Raw genomic sequence first — 23,659 nt, forward strand, 5'->3', positions numbered from 1 at the left:
AGACTTGGACTGCAGATGAAACAGAACAGACTGAAAGAATGAAGAAATAAATTTTATAATAACTGTTTGTTGACTAAATTTATCAGTACTGTGTCCTTGTTTTCCTGCTTTTACAGTATTGAGAACCATCAGAAGTTTTACGGAAGAAAATTGTGTTTCCAATTTGATCGGAGAAACTCCTCATCACATAAAAACAAGTTAGAAAGAATAAAAACTCAGTGGAAATCGAGAAAATCAATCAATCAGAATAATAAATCAAATCGTTTTCACTTCCACTAAATTTATAGTTCAAAAAAACCCCCAAAAATCACATTTCCAATGTATCAAATACTAACACAACGAAATCTCGTCTTATATATGCTTCAACTAACACAATCAAACTCCAGATCGAACACTCAAATTAAATCAGCTCCTGCAAATCTATCTATCTATCTAATTTCCAAAAGTCTCAATTAAATCGCCGTATCGAAAAAAAAAAAAACCAAAGTAGTATATAAATTGATTGAATAGTTACAGTAGCTAGGAAGAATGAATCATTTACCAGGTCAACATTCTCCTTGCTAATTTCCTCCAAGCTGATGCCACCCATCTTCGCCGGCGGCAGCAAAGTAACTCACCAATCAATGGAACTCAAAGAGAAACTCACACATGAGAAGCTTCGTCTCCTTAAGACTGAAGAACTCCGAACTCACTCGAACCCTCTCCATCTTTTTATACCTCACCCATCCATCACAGTTAGGTATTAGTCCAAATTGACCCCACCCTTTTGTGTGGGTCCCACCTTCGACCAAGAAGGGCTCTTTATTTAAAGCTCTTTCTCTTAAAGCCAAACTCTTACTTTTCGCTCCCTCTCTGTGTTGCTTTTACGGGTGACATGTCGGTTCATGCCGTGACGTGTCCTTGCAGCACGCCTCTGGTTGCTGAACCTTCCGCTTCCTCCCATGCCGTTCCAAAATGCCGCATGCTTCGGTGGGCCCACTATTGGTCAACGTGGCATGAATCTTATTCCAATTAAATAGTGGAGGGCCCCATATATTAGTCAACGTGGCATGAACCTTTCGCTCTTTCTCTCCTATTTTATGCTATACGGTGAAAATATATACCTTATTACCCAATCAATACCTCTCCGTAGACAATTTAATGGGTCCCACACTCAATCTCTCAAATCCGATTAGTGTAAGAATAATAATATGGGATAATTTCTTATATCTATTTAGATAAGAACGGAAATTACAAGACAAGTAGGTTTCAAATTTGGTTTACATCCATTACTTTCTATTTTGAAAAGTTTTATTCAATTCTCAATGTTTGTTTCATGTCATGTAAAGATTAAAATAAAAGTAAACTTTTAAAATTGAAAGTTTTCTTTTTCTTTTATTCTTTAATGTGGTATGAGTACTAACCAACTTTGGGAATTAAGTAACATTATATCTTGTAATTTTCGTTCTTATCTAGTGGATCTAATTTTCCCTAATATCATCTGATTTTCTTCTAAGCCTCGAAGTAGTGGGAGTTTTTTCCTTTCTAAGTACTAAGTAGGGGAACATGGATTTAGGTATCGAGTAACAACTCTCAACACTGAAAGCAGCCTCTTTGCAAAAGCAGAGGTAAGGTTGCGTACATTATGACCCTCTCCCGATTCCACAGTGGCGAGAGCCTCGTGCACTACGTCCACTCTTTTTTCATCAACTCTCAACAAAAAAAAAAAAATTAATAAAATATTAGTGTTATCATAGTTTTTTTTTTTTTGGGTGGAATCAATACAATCAAAAGGTGATTTTTTTAATAAAAAATGTAAAGAGAAGGTTTTTATGCACTATGAAAGTATGAAGTTAGGAAAAATCCAGGTGGTCATAAATGTCTCTTTCTTTATTGTATAGAATCGATAATACCCTCATACTGTTCGGTTTAGTTCAATTTTAATTTCATGACTAAGTGATTTGTTCGAATCGAACAAATTTTCAATGTGGATGCTAAATTCTATTCCTTTTTAATGTTTGGAAAAAGCTTGTTGTATTATGACCCTAAAAAATAAGAGTTTTTTTTTGTTGGTGAATATGTAAAAATTGGCCTAATCACTTAAAATAGAGTACAAACCGAGTAAAAAACCAAAAGTAGAACAAATAAAAATAAAAATCAAAGTAAAAACCGAATCAATTCGGTTCTGATTTGGAAAATAAGCTCATATGATATTTTAAATCGAATCGAAACCAAACTGAAATCAAATCATTAACACCTAATTAAAAACTTGGGAGAGAAGTATGGCAATTTTGGGGAGATGTTAATGAGGGTGGGGATGGAGTGAAAAAATTTAATGTGAGGAATGTCACTTTTAATTTTGGTGAGAGCCACTCGGCATGATAGTCATGCCACTATGGATTTGAGCAATTGGTCTTTTCAAAGAAAGAGGGGTCATATGTATTAAAAAAAACCCAAAAAAAGAGGGGCAATAAACAACAGTGTGTGACTTTGTTATATATTTATCCCCTCTACTTCCTTGCCAGGCCCAGTTCCTTTAATAATGGGGGGGTTGGAATGACCATCCTACTCCTGTTCGGATGGGGTCCACCCCCTATTAGAGGAACTGGAGAACTGGGCCGGGCAAGAAACTGGCGGAGGTAATTTTCCGGCTTTGTTGGACCTCCTACCTTAGATAGAGAATCGGACAGATGTCTACTTAGAGGTCATACAAAATTTCTTTCCTTCTAGAGTGGATATTGCCAAGGGTTGATTCAGGACTTATTCTGGTGGTTTGGCACTTCTCTTTCAAGAGAATGCTCACCAACATAATAATCTATCTCAATTATATGACCCAATTTGTATGTGGCATATTTAAATTGAATTAAAATTTTCAAATGATTATTATAATATTATTTTGACATATGGCAATGTGGTATAAGCAGAAATAAATGATGGCGTACATAATATATATATATACTATGTCTAAATTAAAATAAATAATACTTGGTACAAAAATAACCATTATATTTGATGATTATCATGCAATTAGGTGAATTGTGATTTTCATTGTTTCGATTAGGAATTGAAGATCTAAATAAAATGAGAAACTACAATTGATAATTGTATTTTAGTATTATAAATCAGCAATATCTCATCCAAAATTCAACGATTTTAGATGAGAATTGATCTCTTGTGAAGCTAAGAGGCTAAAGTAGCCTCTCTCAAAACTATAAAAGACCTTTGCCTCACATCATCAAACACCTTTAAAGTGTGCAAAAGAAACCTCTTTGTGGAGAGAATTTTTGTATAGGTATTGTTAGTTCTTGCCTCTCAACTTGAGCCCATTGTGCTCTCTACCCCAAATCATTGGTTCTGCTCCAAAGGTATGTGTTTACCCGTTATCTAGCTTGAATTCTAATCTGAGTTCTTGATCTTGGCAGCAAGGTATGCTACCACTTTTATGATTTTTGTCCTTTTTTTTGATGATTTTAAGTTATGATTTTGTAATTTAGATGTGGTTTAATTATTCTACGTTAAGGAGGGTAAAGCTTCTGTTAACCAAGGGTAACACACAACAGATTGGACAAAACTCATAATAAAAAAAAAAAGAAGATTAATAATAGTGAACAATTTTTCAAACACTTCATAAGAAATTTACAAATCATGCAACCTAATCCAGAATTTTAAGTCGAATCATAAATTGACAATCCCTTTCATGATGTTCATCCTTACTATTGAAGTGGATTCTATATTGAACATATCTTATATTCAAAGGTAAATGTAGTGAGCCCAGTGCAATTGTATATAATCCATGGGTATCAACTACTAATACACCAAAACTCATATTACTGAATTGAAATAGGGAAAAGTCCTCTTAGGTCTGGTGATCAGCTCCGATGTACAATTGAGAATCTTATTCATATACAATTGATAGTTATTAAAGATAAACGGTTCAAGTTGAATCTTTTCACCCACGTTATCAACATGTTCCCAAAATATATTTATGTACCAAATCTTTAGTCAAGGGTTTTGAAAGATTATCCCACAAGTCAATCATAGGGATCTGAACATGTGGAATTCACATTGAATTATCCATATCTGCATCCAATAGCGCTTTGGACTGATTCAGATAGTTTTTGAAACCCAAATTTTAGAATATAGATTCCATTAAAGAGATATACAAACACAAATTGAATACAGATTTTTGACTATTCATTTACATCCCAAATGGAACTGTAGAGTGGAAGTCATGAATTTAGAAAGAGTGACGTGGCAATCTCACCATCTAAGGAGAAATGTAGAAGCCAAATTCGAAAAGACGAAAAGGTGAAGGGTTGTAATTATAACCCAACTAAGGTTGATATTGAAATGTCATCTAAAATTACATAGATGTCCTCATAAATATTTTTTTCATCTAATTTCATGTTTAACTACTTGTTCTGTACCATGAATTGATAAATTGTAAAATATTATTTAATCATACTTTTATAATCCGACCTAACCGGAATGGATAATATAGATTATGCAATTAAAATATTTGTACATGCATCCAATTAGCATTCGAACAAATTTAGATAGTTTTGGCAAACCAATTTTTCAAAAACAGATTTCCCTAAACAAATACGAACAAGAATTGAATATGGATTTTCAACTAATCCATTTACATTCCTTGACAACTTTTGGTATCTATATAATCCCATTGAGTACGCCTTAGTAAAATAATACTTCTACTCCACGTTTATCCTATGTTGAGCTCTTGGCTACTTCACCTTGTGGAAAAGCTCCCTTATTGTCACTACATAACAATATGTTGCTTCACTAACTTATGAACGACTACAGTTCAATTAAGAACTTTCTCAATCGAATGCCAGCTTTAGTTTCTTCTCCAGCCGACAGAAATTTTGCTCTCAACAACAGTTAGAAATAAGACCTCTCTTTCCTCTGAACTCAAAATATCAAGAATGAAAACAGAGACTGATATGAAATAGGTCCACAGACATTCTTCTCTATCTAGGAAAGGTTACAGCAATCAGGCCTTCATTCTCTTCTCTGGAAATATGACCCGAGCACTTCTCTCTTCTGATCTTTACTTAAACGGTATAGTGCTGTTGAATTGTATCAATATCAAGGCCCTTCAACTTCACCACCGACTCAACGTGACCCTTGAGTGTGTGGAGTTCACGTAGCCTAGCAACCTCAGCTCGTCTCTTGGCTTGCTCAGCAATCTCAGAGAGTTCACTGTAGGTGCTCTTCTCAGCAAAGAGGTTGGAGGTTTCTGGAGGTTGAAGCCCGTGCAGTGTCCTCTGAGCAAGAGCCCATTGTGCTTCTCTTTCCCCTTTGCCGTAATCCTTCTTCGTGGTGAAGGCAGTCTGTTGTTCAAGAAGAGGGCAAAACAATTAATCAAATGAAAAAGCTCACCAAAATGGGAAAAAATCATAAAGATAAGTGAAATGTTCCTCCAAGCAGCTAATTTGGAAAGGAGGAATCTCCAAGCGGACACCTAACTATGCCATGTGGATGAGTTATATGACAATTTTGATTGCTTGATATTCAAAGAGTGGTATTAGTTGGCCATGTGTCAAATTTCAGAACCTAATTCAATCAAATAAATACCTTCCCAATAATTGGGAAGGTATTACAGCTGAACTGTGAGGTATAAGATATTTAGGTCCCCACTTGGAGATTCCTTTCCAAGCTGCCCACTTAAGGAATCCTCTCCAGAAAGATAAGTATATACCTTGCTCTCAAACAAGTTAACCCAGGCCCTTCCACTGAGGACATAACGGATTGCAAACTTGATGAAGTCGAGTGGGACATAGAAAATGACACTGTAAAGCCAGATCACTCCAGCCCAACCCCAGCCGCAACCCTTAATGAATGCAAAACCCCAGTTGGCGTAGACAGCTATCAGAGTTGCCACCTGAGAACATCAGATTGGTTTAGTATAAAGCAGATCAAAAACATCTTTCCATTGCCAAGTTGTAAGATTGGATTTAGCCAACAGTTCCCACGAATAAGAAAAAGCTTATGAGAATGGCTCTTACCAGCTGAGCAACTATAAAAGCGCTCACTAAGAGCAATCCAGGGCGTTCAACGTAGGACCAGCTACGAGAACGAGTGACAAAAATGAGGGCCTGGCTAATAATACTGACTTGTAGATACAAGGCCGCCATCATTTCATCATTTTGATCACTTAATTTTCTAACACCGAATTTATCCTGCATTATCAAGAACAGTAAGAGATATAAGCTCTAAAGGAATACACATGGGAAAGAAATTGGTTCAGAAATCTGCAGACAAAGCAGAATTGAACTTCTTACCTCAAAGAAAGTTGTTCGGCTCATCAACCAGAAAAATAACACAGTCATCAATGCCAAGTACGTTCCAAGCACAACTCCAGTAGCAAATATTTCCTTCAATTTCCAACTGTCAGGCATTGGAGATGGTGTAACCCGATCCTTTGAGATTGTCATGATTGTACCTAACGATAAAATAGAAAAACCCATCAGCTTCACAATTAGAAAGATGAAAGATTGCTGAGCGACCAAGGAGACTGTTAAAGTATTTTTCAAACTTTGCTTGATAAAATCTCACCATCATTAAGAATGGCAATGATCAAAACCATGAAGGGAGAGAAGTCAAACTTCCAGATCAAAGCAATAAGCAAGAAACCCAACTACACAAACAGAAGCAAGAGAAACAGTTCAATTAGTAACCAACCATAGAAATACCGACTCCGAAAACCATTGGTCTCAATTTAATAAACTTACCACAATACGAATAGTGATTGAAACTGCATAAATCTGCAAAGATTAAAAACAATTGAATCAGCCTCTGTTAGGTAAGAGAAATTGATGCATGGAAAAAGTAAAGAAGATGACAAAAACCAACTGTGTAGTTCTTCATCCTTTGGAAAATTGCTCTGCTTGTTAGCACAGCACTAATAATAACACTCAGCCCAGGTTCAGTTAGGACAATGTCAGAAGCACTTCTAGCAGCGTCAGTAGCATCAGCAACAGCAATACCAATATCTGCCTTTTTCAAAGCTGGGGCATCATTAACACCATCTCCAGTCATACCACAAATATGCTTCTTCTCCTGCAACTTCTTCACAATTTCGTATTTGTGCTCTACAAAAAAAGGTTGAAGAGGTGTTGGAGCCAATTTTTATGATCAATCTGGAGAAAGAAAAGACCAACAGTCCCAGGTAGTAGGTATGCATTAAGGAACCAACCTGGAAATACCCCTGCAAAACCATCAGCTTTCTCAATCAACTCATCTATGGGAAGGGAGGCAATACTTTGATCCTTGTGGTCACCAAGCAGTGAAGAGGAAGGATACATGTTACTTCCCATTCCAAGCCTCCTCCCAGTCTCCTTTGCAATAGCAAGTTGATCGCCTGGAGATTGAAATAATAATATAATGAAAACCAGCCATGCCATGTATTAAGGGATTAAATGATAATTACAGGAAAAGGAAGATCCAACTTACCAGTAATCATCTTAACATTCACACCAAGGTGAAGAGCCCTGCGGATAGTTTCTGCACTGTCATGCCTAGGAGGATCAAAGAGTGCCAACAAACCAACAAACTGCCATGGGCTCCCTGGACTCTCCTTGCTTTTCTCTGGCACTTCCTGTGAATAAATAACAACACAAAAACAATGAGGGGGTATTTCAATTCACTTGAAGAATATACATTCATGTCAAAACCACTTACCTGTCTGGCAACAGCCAATGATCGAAGCCCACGCTCAGCATATTTATCAATCACAGAATGAACCTTCTTCTTTAGGTCCTCCTTGGCGTTGCAAAGGGTCAATATCTGTTTTTGGAAATAAATAGACGAGTGAACTACAATTCAACCTTATTATAACCTCAGTGAACTACTATTCAACCTTATTATAGCTTCTCATCACTAATCAAAAGCTGACAAGAGGACAAAGTTACCTGCTCGGGGGCACCTTTGCTGGCCCGGTGCCAGTTGCCGTCTGAGTCAATGTAGGTCAAAGCAGTCCTCTTGTCTACAGGGTTGAACGGGAAGAAATGAATCTCCTTGATGCCTGCTCGAGCCTGCACCAAAATGCAAGATATGCCAGCATAAGAACTTGTCAATGACCATTCAATTGTAAACTAAGAAAGAGGTAAAAGAGGGGACAAACCATACCTCCTTAGGGTCTGCAAGGGTGTTAACAATGGCAGCATCAATTGCATCTTGATTTTCAGTCCTCGATGCCCTAGCTGCCAACAATATCACATGATCCTTCTCCACACCCTTTGTGAACACCTCAATGAGATTTTTGTCAACAGATAACTTGTTCAAGGTCAGGGTACCAGTCTTGTCACTGCACAGGACATCCATACCAGCCATCTCTTCAATGGCAGTCATTCTCTTGGTAATGGCACCCTGTTGAGAAAGCCTGTGCGACCCAATAGCCATGGTCACTGACAATACAGTGGGCATAGCAATGGGGATACCACCAATCAAAAGAACCAGGAGGTTGTTAATTCCACTCCTGTATGGCCTACGCTGAATTGGATACATGACAATGATCTCGATGACTATACCGACCGCAATCGAGACAATACAGAAGTTACCGATGGCAGTCAAAACCTTCTGGAAGTGACCAACTTGGTTGGTGCTGTCAACCAGATGGGCTGCCTTTCCAAAGAAGGTATGGACACCAGTGGCAATGACAACAGCTTCAATTTCTCCCTGTTTGCAAGTTGAACCAGAGAACACCTCATCGTATGGGTTCTTTGTGACAGGGAGGGATTCTCCGGTTAATGCAGATTGATCAACCTTCAAAGGATCACCTTCTAGGAGGCGAGCATCAGCGGGGATGATATCTCCCAATTTGACGCTGATAATGTCTCCAGGAACCAGAATAGCAGCTTCTTGCTCACTCCATCGACCATCTCTAAGCACCTACAAGAAGGTCAACACAAAATTAACAAAAAGGAAATATCTAAGGACTCACATGTTTCGGTCAATGTCTGTACCTTAGTTTTGGGGGCAAGGTTAGCCATCAAAGCTGCTGCAGCGTTACCGGCGTTGTTTTCCTCAATGAAACTAATTGTGGAGTTGATGACCAGAAGGACAACAATACCCACGAAATCCTGCCAATCTGGGGGTTGGCCACCACCGTTTGCTAAAGCAATAGCCATTATAGCTGCGGCTTCCATGACCCATGATAGAGGGTTCCACATAAACCCCAGAAACTTGAGGAACTTGCTCTCGTTTTTCTCTTCTAGCTTGTTGGGGCCGAATATCTGAAGCCTGTGGGCTCCGTCGTCGGACGTGAGACCCTCCCTCGAACATTTCAATGACTCAAACACTTCCTCAATCGGAACTTTTTCCTGAAGAAAGCCAATCTCAGTACACCTTACAGTAGAAGCATAAATCGAAAAGATTTCCACTTTCAAAAGGCCATTTAGCCCTTCCTAACAAGGGTATTATGCAGCTTTCTGTGAAATCTCAACATTCTATGATGCTAAGGGCCAACACAACTCTTCGCAGAAAACTTTTTCCGGTGATGGAAACGAGGCTCAAGCGATCAATCCCCCGGTCCTCACCGTAGTGGACTGTGCGTCCCAACCCCAACCCCCCCCCCCCCCCCCACCCCGCCCCACCCCATCCTCTCCAGCGTGCCAGTGCGTCCGGCCCGCATCGGACGGCTGGGAAGACTTTTTTTGTTTTGTTTTTTTATTGGGTAGGGGAACGGCAGACTCCCAACCATTTGTTCTGATGAAAAGCGCAGATAGAATTGAGAAATTGCCAAAATATACATGATAAATCTTCAATATCAATAGTTAGCTACTTCCATGTAGCAGTAAATCGAGCGTGAAAACCGAGAAAAGGGTTGAAGGACCACGGATTCATGGAAGTAACCCCCCTCGAAACCGAATAATCCCAAAACAGTCAAACAGCAAAGAAAGCGTGGAGTCCAGGCTCCAGAGTCCGGGCCATGGTTTTAGTATTTCGTACGGATTGGCCGGTTTACATCGATTCGGGCCGATATTCATTCCTGATTGAACCCGAACCGGTGGATCAAAACAGACCAAGGGTAAAATAATTATAAAAAAAAAAAAAAACCAACGGACAAATCCATCTGCTACGGCCTACGGCCAATCCGGATCGGTATTGCTGAATCAGGAAAGTCTTCCAAAACTCAAGAACGGGCTTCGAAAACTCATCTAGGGGAACCAACGATCTTCCAAACGATCGCTGAATAATAAAAATGGAAAGTCTTCCTAGTCACGTTCAAAGCGGTTTGAAATTTAAGCGACAAATCCTGCAGATTATTAGGTATAGCCGTCTAGGATAACCAGCGGTGAAAGCAGAAGTCTGCAGCTGATACAGGGACTGAAATAATAAAAAAATTATTTAATAATTGTTGACTAATTTATCAGTGTTTCTTGGTTTTCCAACTGATCAGAAGTAAATGGAAAGGAATCTTCTGTTTCCGATCTGACGCAATTTCGAATCACATGAACACGATTTAAATGGAAAGAAACAAGCAGATTATCACGCCTATAGGTAGCGAATATAAATCAGATCTTCTCATGCTGTAGATTAAGAAAAAGGTAAGCGAATAAGAAAATAAAAGCTAATAAATCAAACTATACAACCGAATAATTTCGTTTAAACTTCCAAAGTGCAAGATTAAAATTTTTAAAAGACTTCAAAACGAAACAGAAAAAAGCTAAAACTACTAAAAACTCTCATACTTCTAAGTTCTAGGCAAACAAGCCGACACCAGGAAAAAACCTCAAAGCAAATCGGTTTCACTTCCGCTTTCGCATGTCAGTTTAAAACCCTCACAATTCCGATCTATCAAATACTAAAGAAACCAAAACAAAGATTAAATAAACAACAAACTCAACGAAATCTCGCTTTATACAGTAATTAACACAATCAAACTCTAGAAAACTCAAATCAGCTCCTGAAAATCTAATTCCACATCTCAGATCGCCAAAAAAACAAGAAGAAGAAAACCAAATTATGCATTGGAATTATTACACTAAGAAAGAGTTATTTACCAGATCAACATTCTCGTTCTTAATTTCCTCCAAGCTGATGCCCCCCATCTTCGCCGGCGGCAGCAAAGGAACTCAACAGTCAAGAGACACACTCACACAAGAGAATCAGAACCACCAAAAAACTAAAAAAACCTAAATCGTTAAAAAAAGAGAAGAAGCTACGGCCATGGCCCGATGAGAATTGAGAAGCCTCTGTCTCCTTAAAAGAACGAAGCAAAGCATCAATAGAAGAAGATGAATGAGAGGCTCATTCGGACCCTCTCTTTCTTATACCTCGCCATCACAGGTAGGTGTCGTCGAAATTGACTACCCTTTGTGTGGGGTCCCACCTTAAGAGGCTTAGACCCAAAGAAGCCTGGCCTGAGGGGGTATCACAACGATACTTCCTCGGGTTTGCAAAAACCTTCTTCGCTTCTCCTACGCCGTCCAAAATGCGGTATAGAACAATTGGATCCATTCGCTCTGTCTCGCATCTTCTATTCCTAGCATAAACTAACCCTATTACCTAACATCCTTTTCATATTCCAATTGAATGGTGCGGGTCCCATTAACGTGGCATAAACTTTTCGTTCTTTCTCTTCTCTCCTCCATTTCGGGAGAAAAATAGAACCTATTACCCACACAATCCCTATGCCACGACCATTGAGTGGGTCCCATATTCCCAAAATTAGATTCCAATCCACCGGTGGGTTTTTAGGGTAAATATAATATGAAGAAATTTTACATCACTCTTCTATACTTACCTATATTTTACTCAAACTCCCTTACCCGACACTTATTTTCCTATTCCCCCTTTCTCTCCTAATAATTTAAAATTCCTAAAATTACTTCTTATCCTAGCGTGCACACCCCTCTAGCAGCAACTCCCCCTCATAGCTCTCTTTCAATCTTTCATCAGCATTTCTCACATGTAGGGATGTAAATGAATGGTCGAAATCTGTTTTCGTATTCACGTCCGTATTCGTTTAATATTATCCGAATCCGTTCAAAAGTTAAACGGATACGGCTATGAATAGACTATAGCTATCTAAAAAACTATATTTACATGTAAATGGATAAATTATCCGATCCGTATTTATGTCCATATCCGTTTAATACTATCTGAATCCGTTCGAAAGCTAATCAAATGCGTATGCGAATATAGCACTATCCGAGCAGATTAGCCCAATCCGATCCATTTACATCCCTAGTCACATGCAATCGGATTTAGGGAGGAGACGGATAATTTAGGTATTTTGATATTTTAAAGAAATAAAATAAAATTTAACTTTTTAGGGGAATCCGAAAAGAAATTTGAGGTAGGAGAGTTTATGTAACATAGGTCTAATATGGGGTTGAGAGAAATTTCCCTTTATAATATTTGTTTTCCTGCAGTTTCGTCTCATTGGGATTTGTTTTTAGAGGGTAGGGATTATGGCCCACGAGGATAGTCGTCTAATCCCTAGAAGTGTAAACAATTAGTTACTATCACCAAAAAGTAAACAATTAGTTATTGAAGAAAGAGGGCAATAATTGTGGTTTGTGGCTCTGATGGCCCGCCCTTAAAGCTCTCTCTTTGGGAGAAGTGACTTCTAGTTCAATTTCAAGGAGTTAGCTTCAATAACTCAAACTGTTTGGTATGATTTTTGCACCAATTGAAATTAAGTAGGAATACGACTCTTGAAAAATTTCTATTAAAATTGATTTCAATATATCTCTCTATCTCTCTCTTTCGTTTGGCTTTGTATGGACAAAACATCGCTTTTAGGTTATATTTCATAACCCTAAAAATTATTATTATTTTTGAGTTTATGTCAAAATATGACTCTAACAAACTTGAGATTTTAAAGGTTCTGTTCGACACCTTTAACAAGTCCATTCAATAGAGGAGAATTTTGATCGACATCCTCTTTGTGGTAATTTGGGGTATTTCAATGTCCATATAACTTTCGATGTCAAACGTAACATTTTTACCGCTTTGGATGGTTCACTTTTAAACCAGGCTAAGTCCATATAGAATTGGGTTGGGTGAGGCCATCCAGGTTGATTTTGGAACATTCAGATGCTCATATCTTAAGCTTCATATATTCAAATTAGATGATTCAAAAGTCAATTTTTTTTGTATTTTGTATATTTTGACTTTGTGTGAAAATCGAGTATAGTTCTGATCAGGAACTACTCTAGTGTGGGTCACACTAAAAATGAGATTTTCTCCCCATGAAGGGGCAAATGAACTCATTTCCATAACAATTTCGGATACGACAAAATAATCCATCATTTGGATACTAGCAAAATTTTGAGATGACTAACAATTTTTTTTTCTAATATTTCAGCCATTTTACATGGATAGGTTGTAAATGTGTCAGGGAGTATGGGAAACACTCCTAAATCCATAGAGAAAAGATCAATACGTCTCAAGGGAACTCATCATCGTCAGAACAATCTTCAGGGGAGAGAATATGAGATATATACAGGGACAAATGAGCTCATTTTATACCAAACTTGGATATAACAAAATAACACATTGCTCGGAGATACTCAGCATCGTCAAAGCAACCTCTAAGTGACGAAATGAGGTGACTACACTGACATTGTCATATTTTGATGTGAGCTTGAAAAAACACCACAATTTGTAGTGAGATGTAAAAACTAGTATAAGGGTTTGATTGCTACCTAGGAAAGCAATTTATAGGAGAAATAAAAATAAAAAATAAAAAAACTCATGAAGCCTTGGTAGTAGACGTAGGGTGTTGCTTAAACTACTTTAAAATCTTTGTGCATTCTTTTTTGCTTCATTCTTTCCCCTTATATTCTTGAGCGTGGGTGGATGTTCAGAAACACTGTCTATATTGTGTATTTTTTTAACATTTGAGTCTTTTTCTTCAATATTTTTTGAATCCCAATTCACCCCTCTTAGGAGATCTTTCAATCCTAACATTGATGGTATTATTTTTGTGGATGATACAAAAATATAGATAAATGCCAAGTTAAAATTATGGAGATTAATTTTATATCAAAAGGTTTTAAGATGAGTAGAACAAAAACAGAGTATATGATGTGTCACACCCCTATCCCAACAAGGGATAGAATACAATATCAGGGTATGATTGGGGTGACACGCGTCATCCCACCTCACCGCCAGGATCTCGATGCGGCCAACTCACGTCATAAACCAATATTACAATACAATAATATCGAGTGCGAAAGATAAAGGAATATTACATTTCCAACGATCATAAAATAAGCGGAAGCGTTCTGATGAGTTACCTCATGTTCACACGGCTAAGTGATACATAAATAGTTTGGATAGATATCCCGAATGACCATAGCATAACTACCCCAAAACAAGTATAATAATAAATATTTATACAAGGCACTTGGCCCCAAAAAAAAAAAGAAGGGAACAAGTCCCAAGTATCAATACGCGAGGCACAATCATCATGGGCAACCATCGCCATGATCCTCGATCCACGTCTCTGGCTCCACAAGAATCATCCGCATCAAAATCTAAAAAGAATGTGTACACGGGGTTAGCTCCACCGAGCTAGTGAGAGAGAAAAGGGGATGCACAATCACACAATCACAAATAGTCCATGGTGCATGCTATTATTAATTTATTTACCACCTAACACACAATGCTAAGTCAATGGGTATATGCTCGCAATAACTCGGGAAGACATTGTGGATCCTTCCATTCTCACCACAATGCAACCTCAATTATTACTATGGAGCCCGCGCCGGTCGTAGTCATCACCACCCGAGGCGGAGACCCGATAACCATTACTACCCTGGCCTGGCCTCTCTAACTCTCCACAGCGGCAGTGCTCGCTACCCAACACCTAAACCCCTGTTGGTAAGGGTCGTAGCATAGGGAACCGAGCCTAACCACGGATATACTACATGAATCCTATCGTGTTGAGAGGTACATCCGGGTGTGTCAACGTCCCATTCCATCTAACACCGGTACCAAGACAACACGGCGCATACTGACAAGAATGAGATGCAATATACAATTCCACGCATTGAGGGTTCCGGTGCGAGTAATTCCGACCGTAACCCAACACAAATCCATATCATCCAAATCATCATCATCGAATAAGAATAAATGCAAATATGCAATCATGCTTGAATGATAATGTCACAATATAATTCATAAATGCATGAATAAGCAATAGTAAACAAGCTCAAGCAGTCACCCAAACCCACTCACCAATTACTTCAAATGGAGTTTGTATAAGCGCAACGATTCCGCTCAAAATCACCCCATTGCACATATGTTGGCGCCTATGGAAGTGAATAAGAGTGTGAGAGAGTGTAGGGGAGGCCTCATAGAGAAACCCCACCATTTACATAAGTTATAAGCCTTAAAAGCGCATCGGAGGCAACGTCGGACTCGAGCTCGCCTCCGACCTTGCCTCCGACCTTCCTGCAGCTCGGGACACATCGGGAGGCAAACATCGGACTCAGCATCTTGCCTCCGATGCAACCCAAGTGTGATTTCAAGGTCTTTAAAAGCCCGGGGTTGTCCCATTTGGTTCTCTAAGCCTCAAGGGACAAGGGAGGGGTGTCTTGGAGTCTATTTGGGTCTTAGAAACACCCAACATCCAAAGATTTAAGGGGGTTTAAAGGATCAAAAGCTCAAAAATCCAGATTTGGGGTTTTCTTTGGTGGTTGAAGCTTTAGAATCAAATAGATTCAGCAAGAGGTCAAATAGAGGTCTTTATAGGATTGTAATGAAAATGGGATAGCATCCTACAAGGGAAACTACGCATGGTTCGAGCTAACCCTTTGGGTTTCAAAAAGGAAAACCCCATCTTGGGGCTGCTACCAACGAACCACCCAAGCTCAAGCGAGCAAGGGAGAAAGAGAGAAAAGGGGGAAAGGGGCACTTGGCTTACATGTCCGAGATACACAAGATGTGTCCTCTTTAAAGCTCCAAACCAGAGCCATTTCCTTCTTCTTCTTCCCTTCCTTCTCCTTCTTCTCCTCCTTGCCGCCTCCTCTCTTCAAAGCTCTCCTCCCCTTTCACGATTAGGTTAGGAAAGAGAAAGAAAAAGAAAGACTAAGGAATAGTCTTACCCCTCTCTCTCATATAGAAAATCACTTTTAATGGCTCTGTTTGGATAAGGCCTCATAAGTGTAGGCTAGGGTCTGTTTGGATAGGGTCAAACATGGCAGGACACCAATAGTACCTTAGCCACGGTCTCACCCACAAGGGTCCTTGTCGCAGACATTGGATGCGTGGTCGGAGGCAACCGAGTAACCTTGCCTCCGATGCGAGTAGGAAGGTGGTTCCCACCATAAGAGGTCGGGCCTTTGGACCACACTTCGAGGGCTTTGAGAGGGCGTAAGCACACAACAAATTTGGTCAACTACTTACCCCCGACATGTCAAGGTGCAACCTCCGTGGTCCCGACTAGTTTCCACGGGCAACCTCGTACTATGGTCAATATAGTGGTTTGACCACCGGTGAGAACAACTCACCGGCATACGTGGCAGTGATAACTACACGTAACAGGGAAGAATTAATAATTAATTATACTCCCGGGGTGCGGGTATAACATGATGTGTAATTTTAGTAACAATAGGATTGAAAATATGAAAATTGATGATTGGGAATTACCGCAACATGAAAAGTTTAGGTTCAATCATAAATAAAAAAAAGAAAAATAGAAGATGATGTTGCACAAAGAATTAAAATAGGATGAATGAAGTAGAAGGGTGCGTCCAGAGTGTTGTGCAATTTACGTATTCCTTTAATACTCAAAGGAAATTTTTAAAGGACAGCAGTAATGATATATGGAGTTGATTGTTGGGTTGTGAATAGAAAATATATACATAAACTTAGTGTAACTAAAAAGAAGAAGTTAAGATGGTTGAATGCTAAAACTGTAAAAGATAAAATAAGGAATGAACTAATTAGAGCTAATTTAGGAATAACTCTGATACATGACAAGTTGCGAGAAACTCATATGGGATGGCATAGATGTGCAACAAAGGCCTTTGGATGCTTCAATGTGGAAGAGTGATTTGATTTAGATTGAATGAGTTAAAACAGGCAGAGGTAGTCCTAGAATGATTGTAGCATAAATGGTGAGGAAAGACGTGCATGGCTCAAGACTAGTAACTAGTATGGCTTTGAATAGAGTTGATTGGAGGAAAGGGATCTATGTAGCCGACCCCATTTGGTTGGGACAAGGCTGAGTTGAGTTTATTATTTGTATACTAATATATGTTTTGTAACCTAATCTAGGTGTTTGATTCTCTTTCTCTCCTAAGATAAGGATTCCTTTGAGGCCAAATCATTGTTCTCACAACAATCCCGTATGGGAAAATACGTTTAGCCTAAGAAACACCAATGGACAAAAAACAAAATAAAACTCATGAAAATATAGTGCTCTAATACAGGGGGACGGATGAACATTTTCAAATAAGAGGGGGTGACTTGAGTATCACTCCATTTTCAGGGAGTGTCACTTACTAGACAAGGTTATTATAGAAATTTTAATTTTTCCAAAACAAAATACTCATATTTAATATTATTTATATTCAACTGTATTATTACAAAGGGAAGATCTTGTTCTAATTAAGGTTAGTGAAATTTGAAAAAAATCATAACCATACTTTTTGACCATTTGACTATAACACACTCTTTTTTTTCAATAAGGGTAGCTCTTGACATTTCACATGCCTACTTAAAAAATGTGCAACTTTTAATAATGATATATAATGACAAATTAATTTTTAAAAACTTTTTTAATTACACATTAAGTAATTTTTTGGAATAAGACAAAGGGGCAATTAATAGAAGATTACAACTTCGCACTTCACCATTTTGGTGACAACAAGATGCACCCTATTATGAAATAAATATGCAGCTTTATAAAACTATCTATGATATAAAATCACAAAGCAAACCTTGTTCATTGACTGATAGTTGGAATCGATAACAGATTGGTAGGTTTTAATTAATGTTGGATTTGTTATCAAGGTACAAATTAAGTACCAAATCTCCAAATAGTAATAGAAATGAATACTCGATCAAGATTTTTTTATTGTTTAATAATATTCCTTATTAGCAGAGGGTTCCTTACACTGCCCGAGTGCAATTTCGGACGTATGAGGGAACTCTCTTTGAAATCTGACAATAGGAGGGGCATTAATGACATATCATCCTCTCATATGAACAGTGATATGTGAAATGGTGTGCAATTTCATTTTTGAGCCAGAGATTGTGCAAATCTTTTTTCCATTTTTCATTTCTCACGTTGGCCACCTTATTCTTGAACAAAGAAATTAACAAAGAATGTTGAATACATTTCAAAATCTTTTTGGATTTTGAATAGGAAAAAAAAAAACAATTCCTCTTCACGGCAACTTTTAATTTAATAAAAAGTCTTCCATCCCCACGTAGGAGAGAATAACAAAGATAACTACTTCTGTAGGGATTATTTTCACACCCATCTTTTAATATTCAAAGATTATGTCGCGCATGTCACTAAGGATAAGGAAATTAAGGGCATCGCTCTCCCTTACATCATTACTTCCAACAAAACTATAAGAAAATAATTAACAACAAAAGAGTAAAGACATTACAAATGTATGGAATTCATGCATGTTAACACTTTACAAGACTCAAAATTGAAAGCTTTCCATTTTTTTCTTTCTCTTGATCAATCATCTTTTGAGTGGTTGCAAGATTAGGCAATTCATGATCTCACATGTTAATCCAACCAAATGATTTTTATAATCCCCTCCTAAAGATAGGCATTTATCACATTGACTTGTATAAATTCAAATGTTGCCTCATGACAAGGAAATGTAATTTTTTTGTCAAAGAAAATTTATTCAGAGAGACGTGATGAACCCATGGATGAAGCCAAATTGTTATACACGTCAAAGACAGGGCCCTCTTTACTATGGAGTCAGCTAAGTTGTTTACCTCTCGTGGAACATACATGAACTTACAACTATCAAAATTTGGAAGTAAATGCCAGAATATCAACTATCAATCTTATAACTAGTGTTGATGTCATGGAGTTGTCCTGAAGATAGGTAATCACATCCTTGTTGTCCGACTCAATAATTAAATTGTAAGAAACCTTCATATGTTACTTCATCAACCATTCTAGAGCGATTGTTTGTGCTTCACTAACAATAGGCAATTGGAAGGAGGCCAGTTCTGAGACTGCAAATCATGGTTTACCTAAGGAGTTAACTAATATCCAAATTGTTATACTTAACAAGTGTATGTGTATGTGTGTGTGCTTTTACATCCCATGCATGTTTTTGAGTTGGCGGAAGTTGGGCAGGATATAGGTTGATGACCGTGGTCAACTAGAAATCTTCCAGCTAAAGTCCGGATGAAGTTTTTCAAGAGCAATGTTTTTTGGTCTTTTACCCACAAAAAAATATATATATATTTTGGTCTTATGACTATTAGGAGGAACCAATTGATCGACTTGCCTTGCTGGTCGACCGATAATGGCCAAGATTAAAAAAAAAACAATAATAATGTAGGAATCACCTTCCCTAGAGGCTTTTGGATAGAAAAGGACTTTTCTTCTATAAATAGAGGACGAAATGGCTTTTTGCAAAATACATTTTAGTCTTCTTCTTCTTTTTCACACACTTTCTATTCATTACTCTTGTTGGTGTTATTTTCCTGTGTTGTTTTGATAATGTTTGGAAGTCTTCTTATTGATTTGTTGAGCACAACTCTTAAAGTCACTTCGTGGCTTAGTAAACAAGTGCAAAGAACTGTTTCATCTTTAAGGTCAAATTGTAAGAATCCGCTATTACACAATAAGGGCGGCTATGATCTTAAGGAGAGTGATTGTGGCACGACTCAACCAACACATGAATATGTCTAATACGATCAATACACTTCACAACAATGGCATTGAAGGTGGCCGACAAACAAGAAAGAGTGACGAGAGTCTCAAATCTTTCATCAGGTTTATTGGAGAAAGTGAATGTAACTTAACAAATTGGAGACGATTCCCCTCGATACGAGTATGGGAAGAATCTACACGCCATACCAATAATATCATGAAGAACAATATTATCCACTTGAGGCCCAACATAATTAAAGTAGAAGTCAAAAAAATAATAAATAAAAAAACCCATGCCAGAAGAAAATAATACTCTAATTAATGACGATTCTTTTTCATTTACAAATATATCCTATGAAAAGACCTTAAATAATGAACCAATAATTATGACAAAAAATAATCCCACAAGATGACAACACATGAGGCAATGGAACTTAAGTTTCAACTCTCAATCACAATAAGACATTAAATGGGACCCTACCCTTACTTGTATCCCTCTTATAACTTCCACACCAGGTTGGATCCTACCCTAGTTGACTAAACAAATTTTAAAAAAAAAGCCCTACCCTAGTTGGATATGTATTTTTTTTTATTATATAAGTCATTTTCTGACGTTTACTTGCAAATTGTGGAATGCCCACTAACGCCAAAATATAAGCTATTAGAGGTACTACACTACGTCAAGAATACAAATTTTTAAGAAGGAAACCCTATTTTATTTTTATAATTTCTGGTATAGGTCACAGACTCACCAGTTTCCTCCTTTTTCTCTCATCTTGACACATACTCTCCTCTCCTCTCCTCTTCGCCCACCAACCATTGACTAATCGGTTTTCCATTAGTTCCAAGGCAAAATAATGCTCGCCCGTTTTTTTAAGGAAGCAAAGGAGAAGAAATAGGATTCCTTCACTGCAACCACGTTCGATAAGCAACACTGATGACATACCACATCATGATTTCTATTTGTCTTTTATTTCATTGTTTATCAACAAAAAGCACAAAAAGATAAATAAAGGGGTTGGGGAGTCAACCACCAAATCAGTGCTGACGACATCATAAAGGTCGAGGTGGATTTACAGCTGTTCAGATGGAACATTTCCACATAATAGATTCTCTTTGAACGGCTGTGAATCATTCACGTATATGAGCATCGTGAACATTCTGTACACTCCATCATCGAGTCCAGATCCTCTCCAGCATCATTGAAGAGGATTCCTCTCCAATAACGCTCTTCTAAGGCCACGTTTCATAGTCATTCAGAGAGACTTAACTCCGTTTCCTTATTCTTTTTTCTTTTTTTCTATTTGACCTTTTCCTCTCTCCCTATTTTTAAGGAATCCATAAAACGTGATTGAAGAGGAGATAGGTAATTAAATCTAGAATCTAATCTCAAATCTAAATCTCTCTCTCTCTCTTTCTCATTATGCGAAAGAGTCCTACAACTCACATCGGTTCCGATGAACAACTACCGATTTGGTCTTGCATAAGGATGGTGAGGAAATTAATGCAAGATTGGGTATTGGTCACTTGAATCGGATTGGGTATCGAGCAGCTGTAAAATCGATACGATATCGATATGGCATCGACACTGATCGATTGTATCAAATAAGTTTACCCCCTGATTTTCTTTTTAAAAAATAGGTTTTTTACTATTATACCCTTTGTCTGTATCATTTCACCAATACAGTATCGACACAATATCAAGATCATAGTTTGAAGAATCAATATCGGATCGGCCGATTTGCATCAGTATCGGTTGAGACCAACACCGAATCCTTGCCAATCCAGTCTCAGTAGACCAGTACAGACAGGGGTAAAATTTTAAATTAAATTAAAAAACCTAATTTTTTTGAAGGAAACAGGGGTGAACCTAACTGATCTAGATCGGTAGAGACCGTTATCGATCACTAGAACCCATGGTTTTACTGCATGTATTGGATCAGGTATTGGTCACTTGCAAAACCAATATGATACCGCTACGATATCGACAAGGATCAGCCATATCTGACAAAATTACCCCTAATTTCCCTTTAAAAAAAGATATTTGACTGTTTTACCCCTTGTCCGTAACGTATTATCGATACAATATTGGCACAATATCAAGATCGGCCACAACCAAAACCACTACATATTGCCCCAATACAAGCGATATGATACCGATAATACCTCAGCCCATGAATTGGGTTGCACGATTGTTTCGCATAAGGTATGAGAGAGAGAGATTTGAGATTAGATTCTAGATTTAATTACCTATTTCCTTTTCAATCATGTTTAATGGATTCCTATAAAAGAGGGAGAGGAAAAAGAAAAATAGAAAATAAGCAAAAAAAGAATGAGGAAAACGGAGTTAAATCAGCGTGAATGGATATGAAACGTGGTCTTAGGAGAGCGTTATTAGAGAGGAATCCTCTTCAAATGACGCTGGAGATGATCCGAACTCCCATCATAAAGGTCGGTGTTCTCAGTGCCCCTGTGCTTGTGGGGAGCCAATGAGAACCTATATATTGGCATCATATATGGAGATCATTTCTTCCCTTTGTGTCCTTGGTTTGAGTGGTACACTCCTCCATAGAGAACTTTCTTCCAAATGAGATTATGCGCAGAAGAAGCATCAATAGGGTAGGTATAACTGGTAGCTAAAATTGCCTATGCTGGTCACGAATAACAGTGTCACAAGTCACAACCAGAACTGAGCGATTATTCACACGTCCTTCTGCTACAATGATCACAAGATCTCACTAAGTAAGAGCAAGTTCAAGGGTAGCATTCCGATAAATAATTAATATTGTTGTGTTGTTTCCAAATCACCCACTGCAAGGATGTCCATTGGATTACAACATCCAAAGAGTCATGGATTGTTAGAAAAACAACGCCCAGAATGGCGATTTTGCAGAAGAAAATGAAAAGAAAGAGAAGATCACGCACACAAGACAAGATTTACGTGATTCACCCCAAAAAAGAAGGCTACATCCACGGCCAAGCGATAGAACGATTCCACGTGAAGCAAATACAAACCCTCACTCTCACGTCTCTCAAAGAAATAACAATATATAAGAAAACCCTCACCCAAAAAGTACAAAACTATCCCTAGAGACCGACCCGATCTGATTCGGACCGTAACAACATAGGGCAAAATACATATAAAATCGAAAATCTCAACGAGCTCTACAAAGGGCGCTGACGTATGCACTTTTTGACCATCCTAACACATTTCGAAGAAGAAACAACCCGCGAATCACCACAACACTTTCTAGATTGAGATCAGGCTTCACCGGTAACAATGGACATGATTGAGGTAGTCGTGAAAACAGGAAACCCAATCTTTGAGATCGAATCCATGGAAACCAGACACATCTAGCCGAAAAGGGAAGCTCTCTAATTGGCTTTAACTAAAGGGCACTTCACCAAAGCATGAATGATTGTTTCAAGCCCAAATTTACAGATAGGGCAGTCCGAATTAACAGAAAGATGTTGTTTATATAACAGATTATTATTTACAGCCAAAACTACAACGCGAGAGAACAACTTTAATTTTAAGAATTAAATTGAAGCTCCAAAGTTTTGACCAAATAAGAGTCTTGGTAACAAGAACATCTTTGATGTTGATCAATCAACTTAAAATGAAATGCAGTATAGTAAACCGAACGAACAATAAATTTCCCTAAACAAGAAAAAATCAAAAGCCAACTAGGTTCAGTATCCCTAATGCTTATGGGAATGGAAAGGAATCATATGTTGGGCCTCAAAAGGGTAAAGTGGGAACTGACAACGAAAAAGTCCCCACTGGCGCATGATGGGATTAATTAGGTCAGCCACAACTCGAGGACACTATGGAATGGGATT

General features: G+C 38.1%; 2 protein-coding genes across 2 annotated transcripts in view; both read right to left on the bottom strand.

Annotated features, from left to right (window-relative positions):
* Nucleotides 1-11,224, bottom strand: part of LOC122668016 (plasma membrane ATPase-like) — a 33,239-nt gene extending 22,015 nt beyond the window's left edge. The window contains exons 1-2 of the mRNA XM_043864536.1: nt 11,091-11,224; nt 542-639 (exon numbers count right to left, since the gene is read on the bottom strand). Coding sequence (XP_043720471.1) covers nt 542-589 — 48 coding nt within the window. The 5' untranslated portion in view covers nt 590-639; nt 11,091-11,224. The remainder of the gene's footprint in view (nt 1-541; nt 640-11,090) is intronic.
* LOC122668013 (plasma membrane ATPase) lies at nt 4,877-11,160 on the bottom strand. Its single transcript, XM_043864533.1, has 14 exons — nt 11,004-11,160; nt 8,964-9,320; nt 8,128-8,889; nt 7,911-8,033; nt 7,681-7,785; nt 7,453-7,597; nt 7,196-7,360; nt 6,853-7,091; nt 6,732-6,764; nt 6,556-6,637; nt 6,282-6,442; nt 6,006-6,179; nt 5,699-5,881; nt 4,877-5,330 (listed from the first exon to the last, which is right to left on the bottom strand). Exons 1-14 carry the CDS (start codon nt 11,049-11,051, stop codon nt 5,052-5,054), a joined length of 2,856 nt encoding a protein of 951 aa, XP_043720468.1. The 5' UTR covers nt 11,052-11,160; the 3' UTR covers nt 4,877-5,051.
* Nucleotides 11,225-23,659: the final 12,435 nt, after the last annotated feature.

This window comes from Telopea speciosissima, chromosome 7 (genome assembly GCF_018873765.1).
Source record: "Telopea speciosissima isolate NSW1024214 ecotype Mountain lineage chromosome 7, Tspe_v1, whole genome shotgun sequence".
Lineage (NCBI taxonomy): Eukaryota > Viridiplantae > Streptophyta > Magnoliopsida > Proteales > Proteaceae > Telopea > Telopea speciosissima.

Coding starts and splice junctions, on each gene's coding strand:
- LOC122668013 (XM_043864533.1), bottom strand. CDS start 11,051: ATGGGGGGCATCAGCTTGGAGGAAATTAAGAACGAGAATGTTGATCTG. Junction 7,786..7,910: donor GCAAAGGTGCCCCCGAGCAG/GTAACTTTGTCC, acceptor TTCCAAAAACAG/ATATTGACCCTTTGCAACGC. Junction 6,765..6,852: donor AAAGGATGAAGAACTACACA/GTTGGTTTTTGT, acceptor TAATCTTTGCAG/ATTTATGCAGTTTCAATCAC.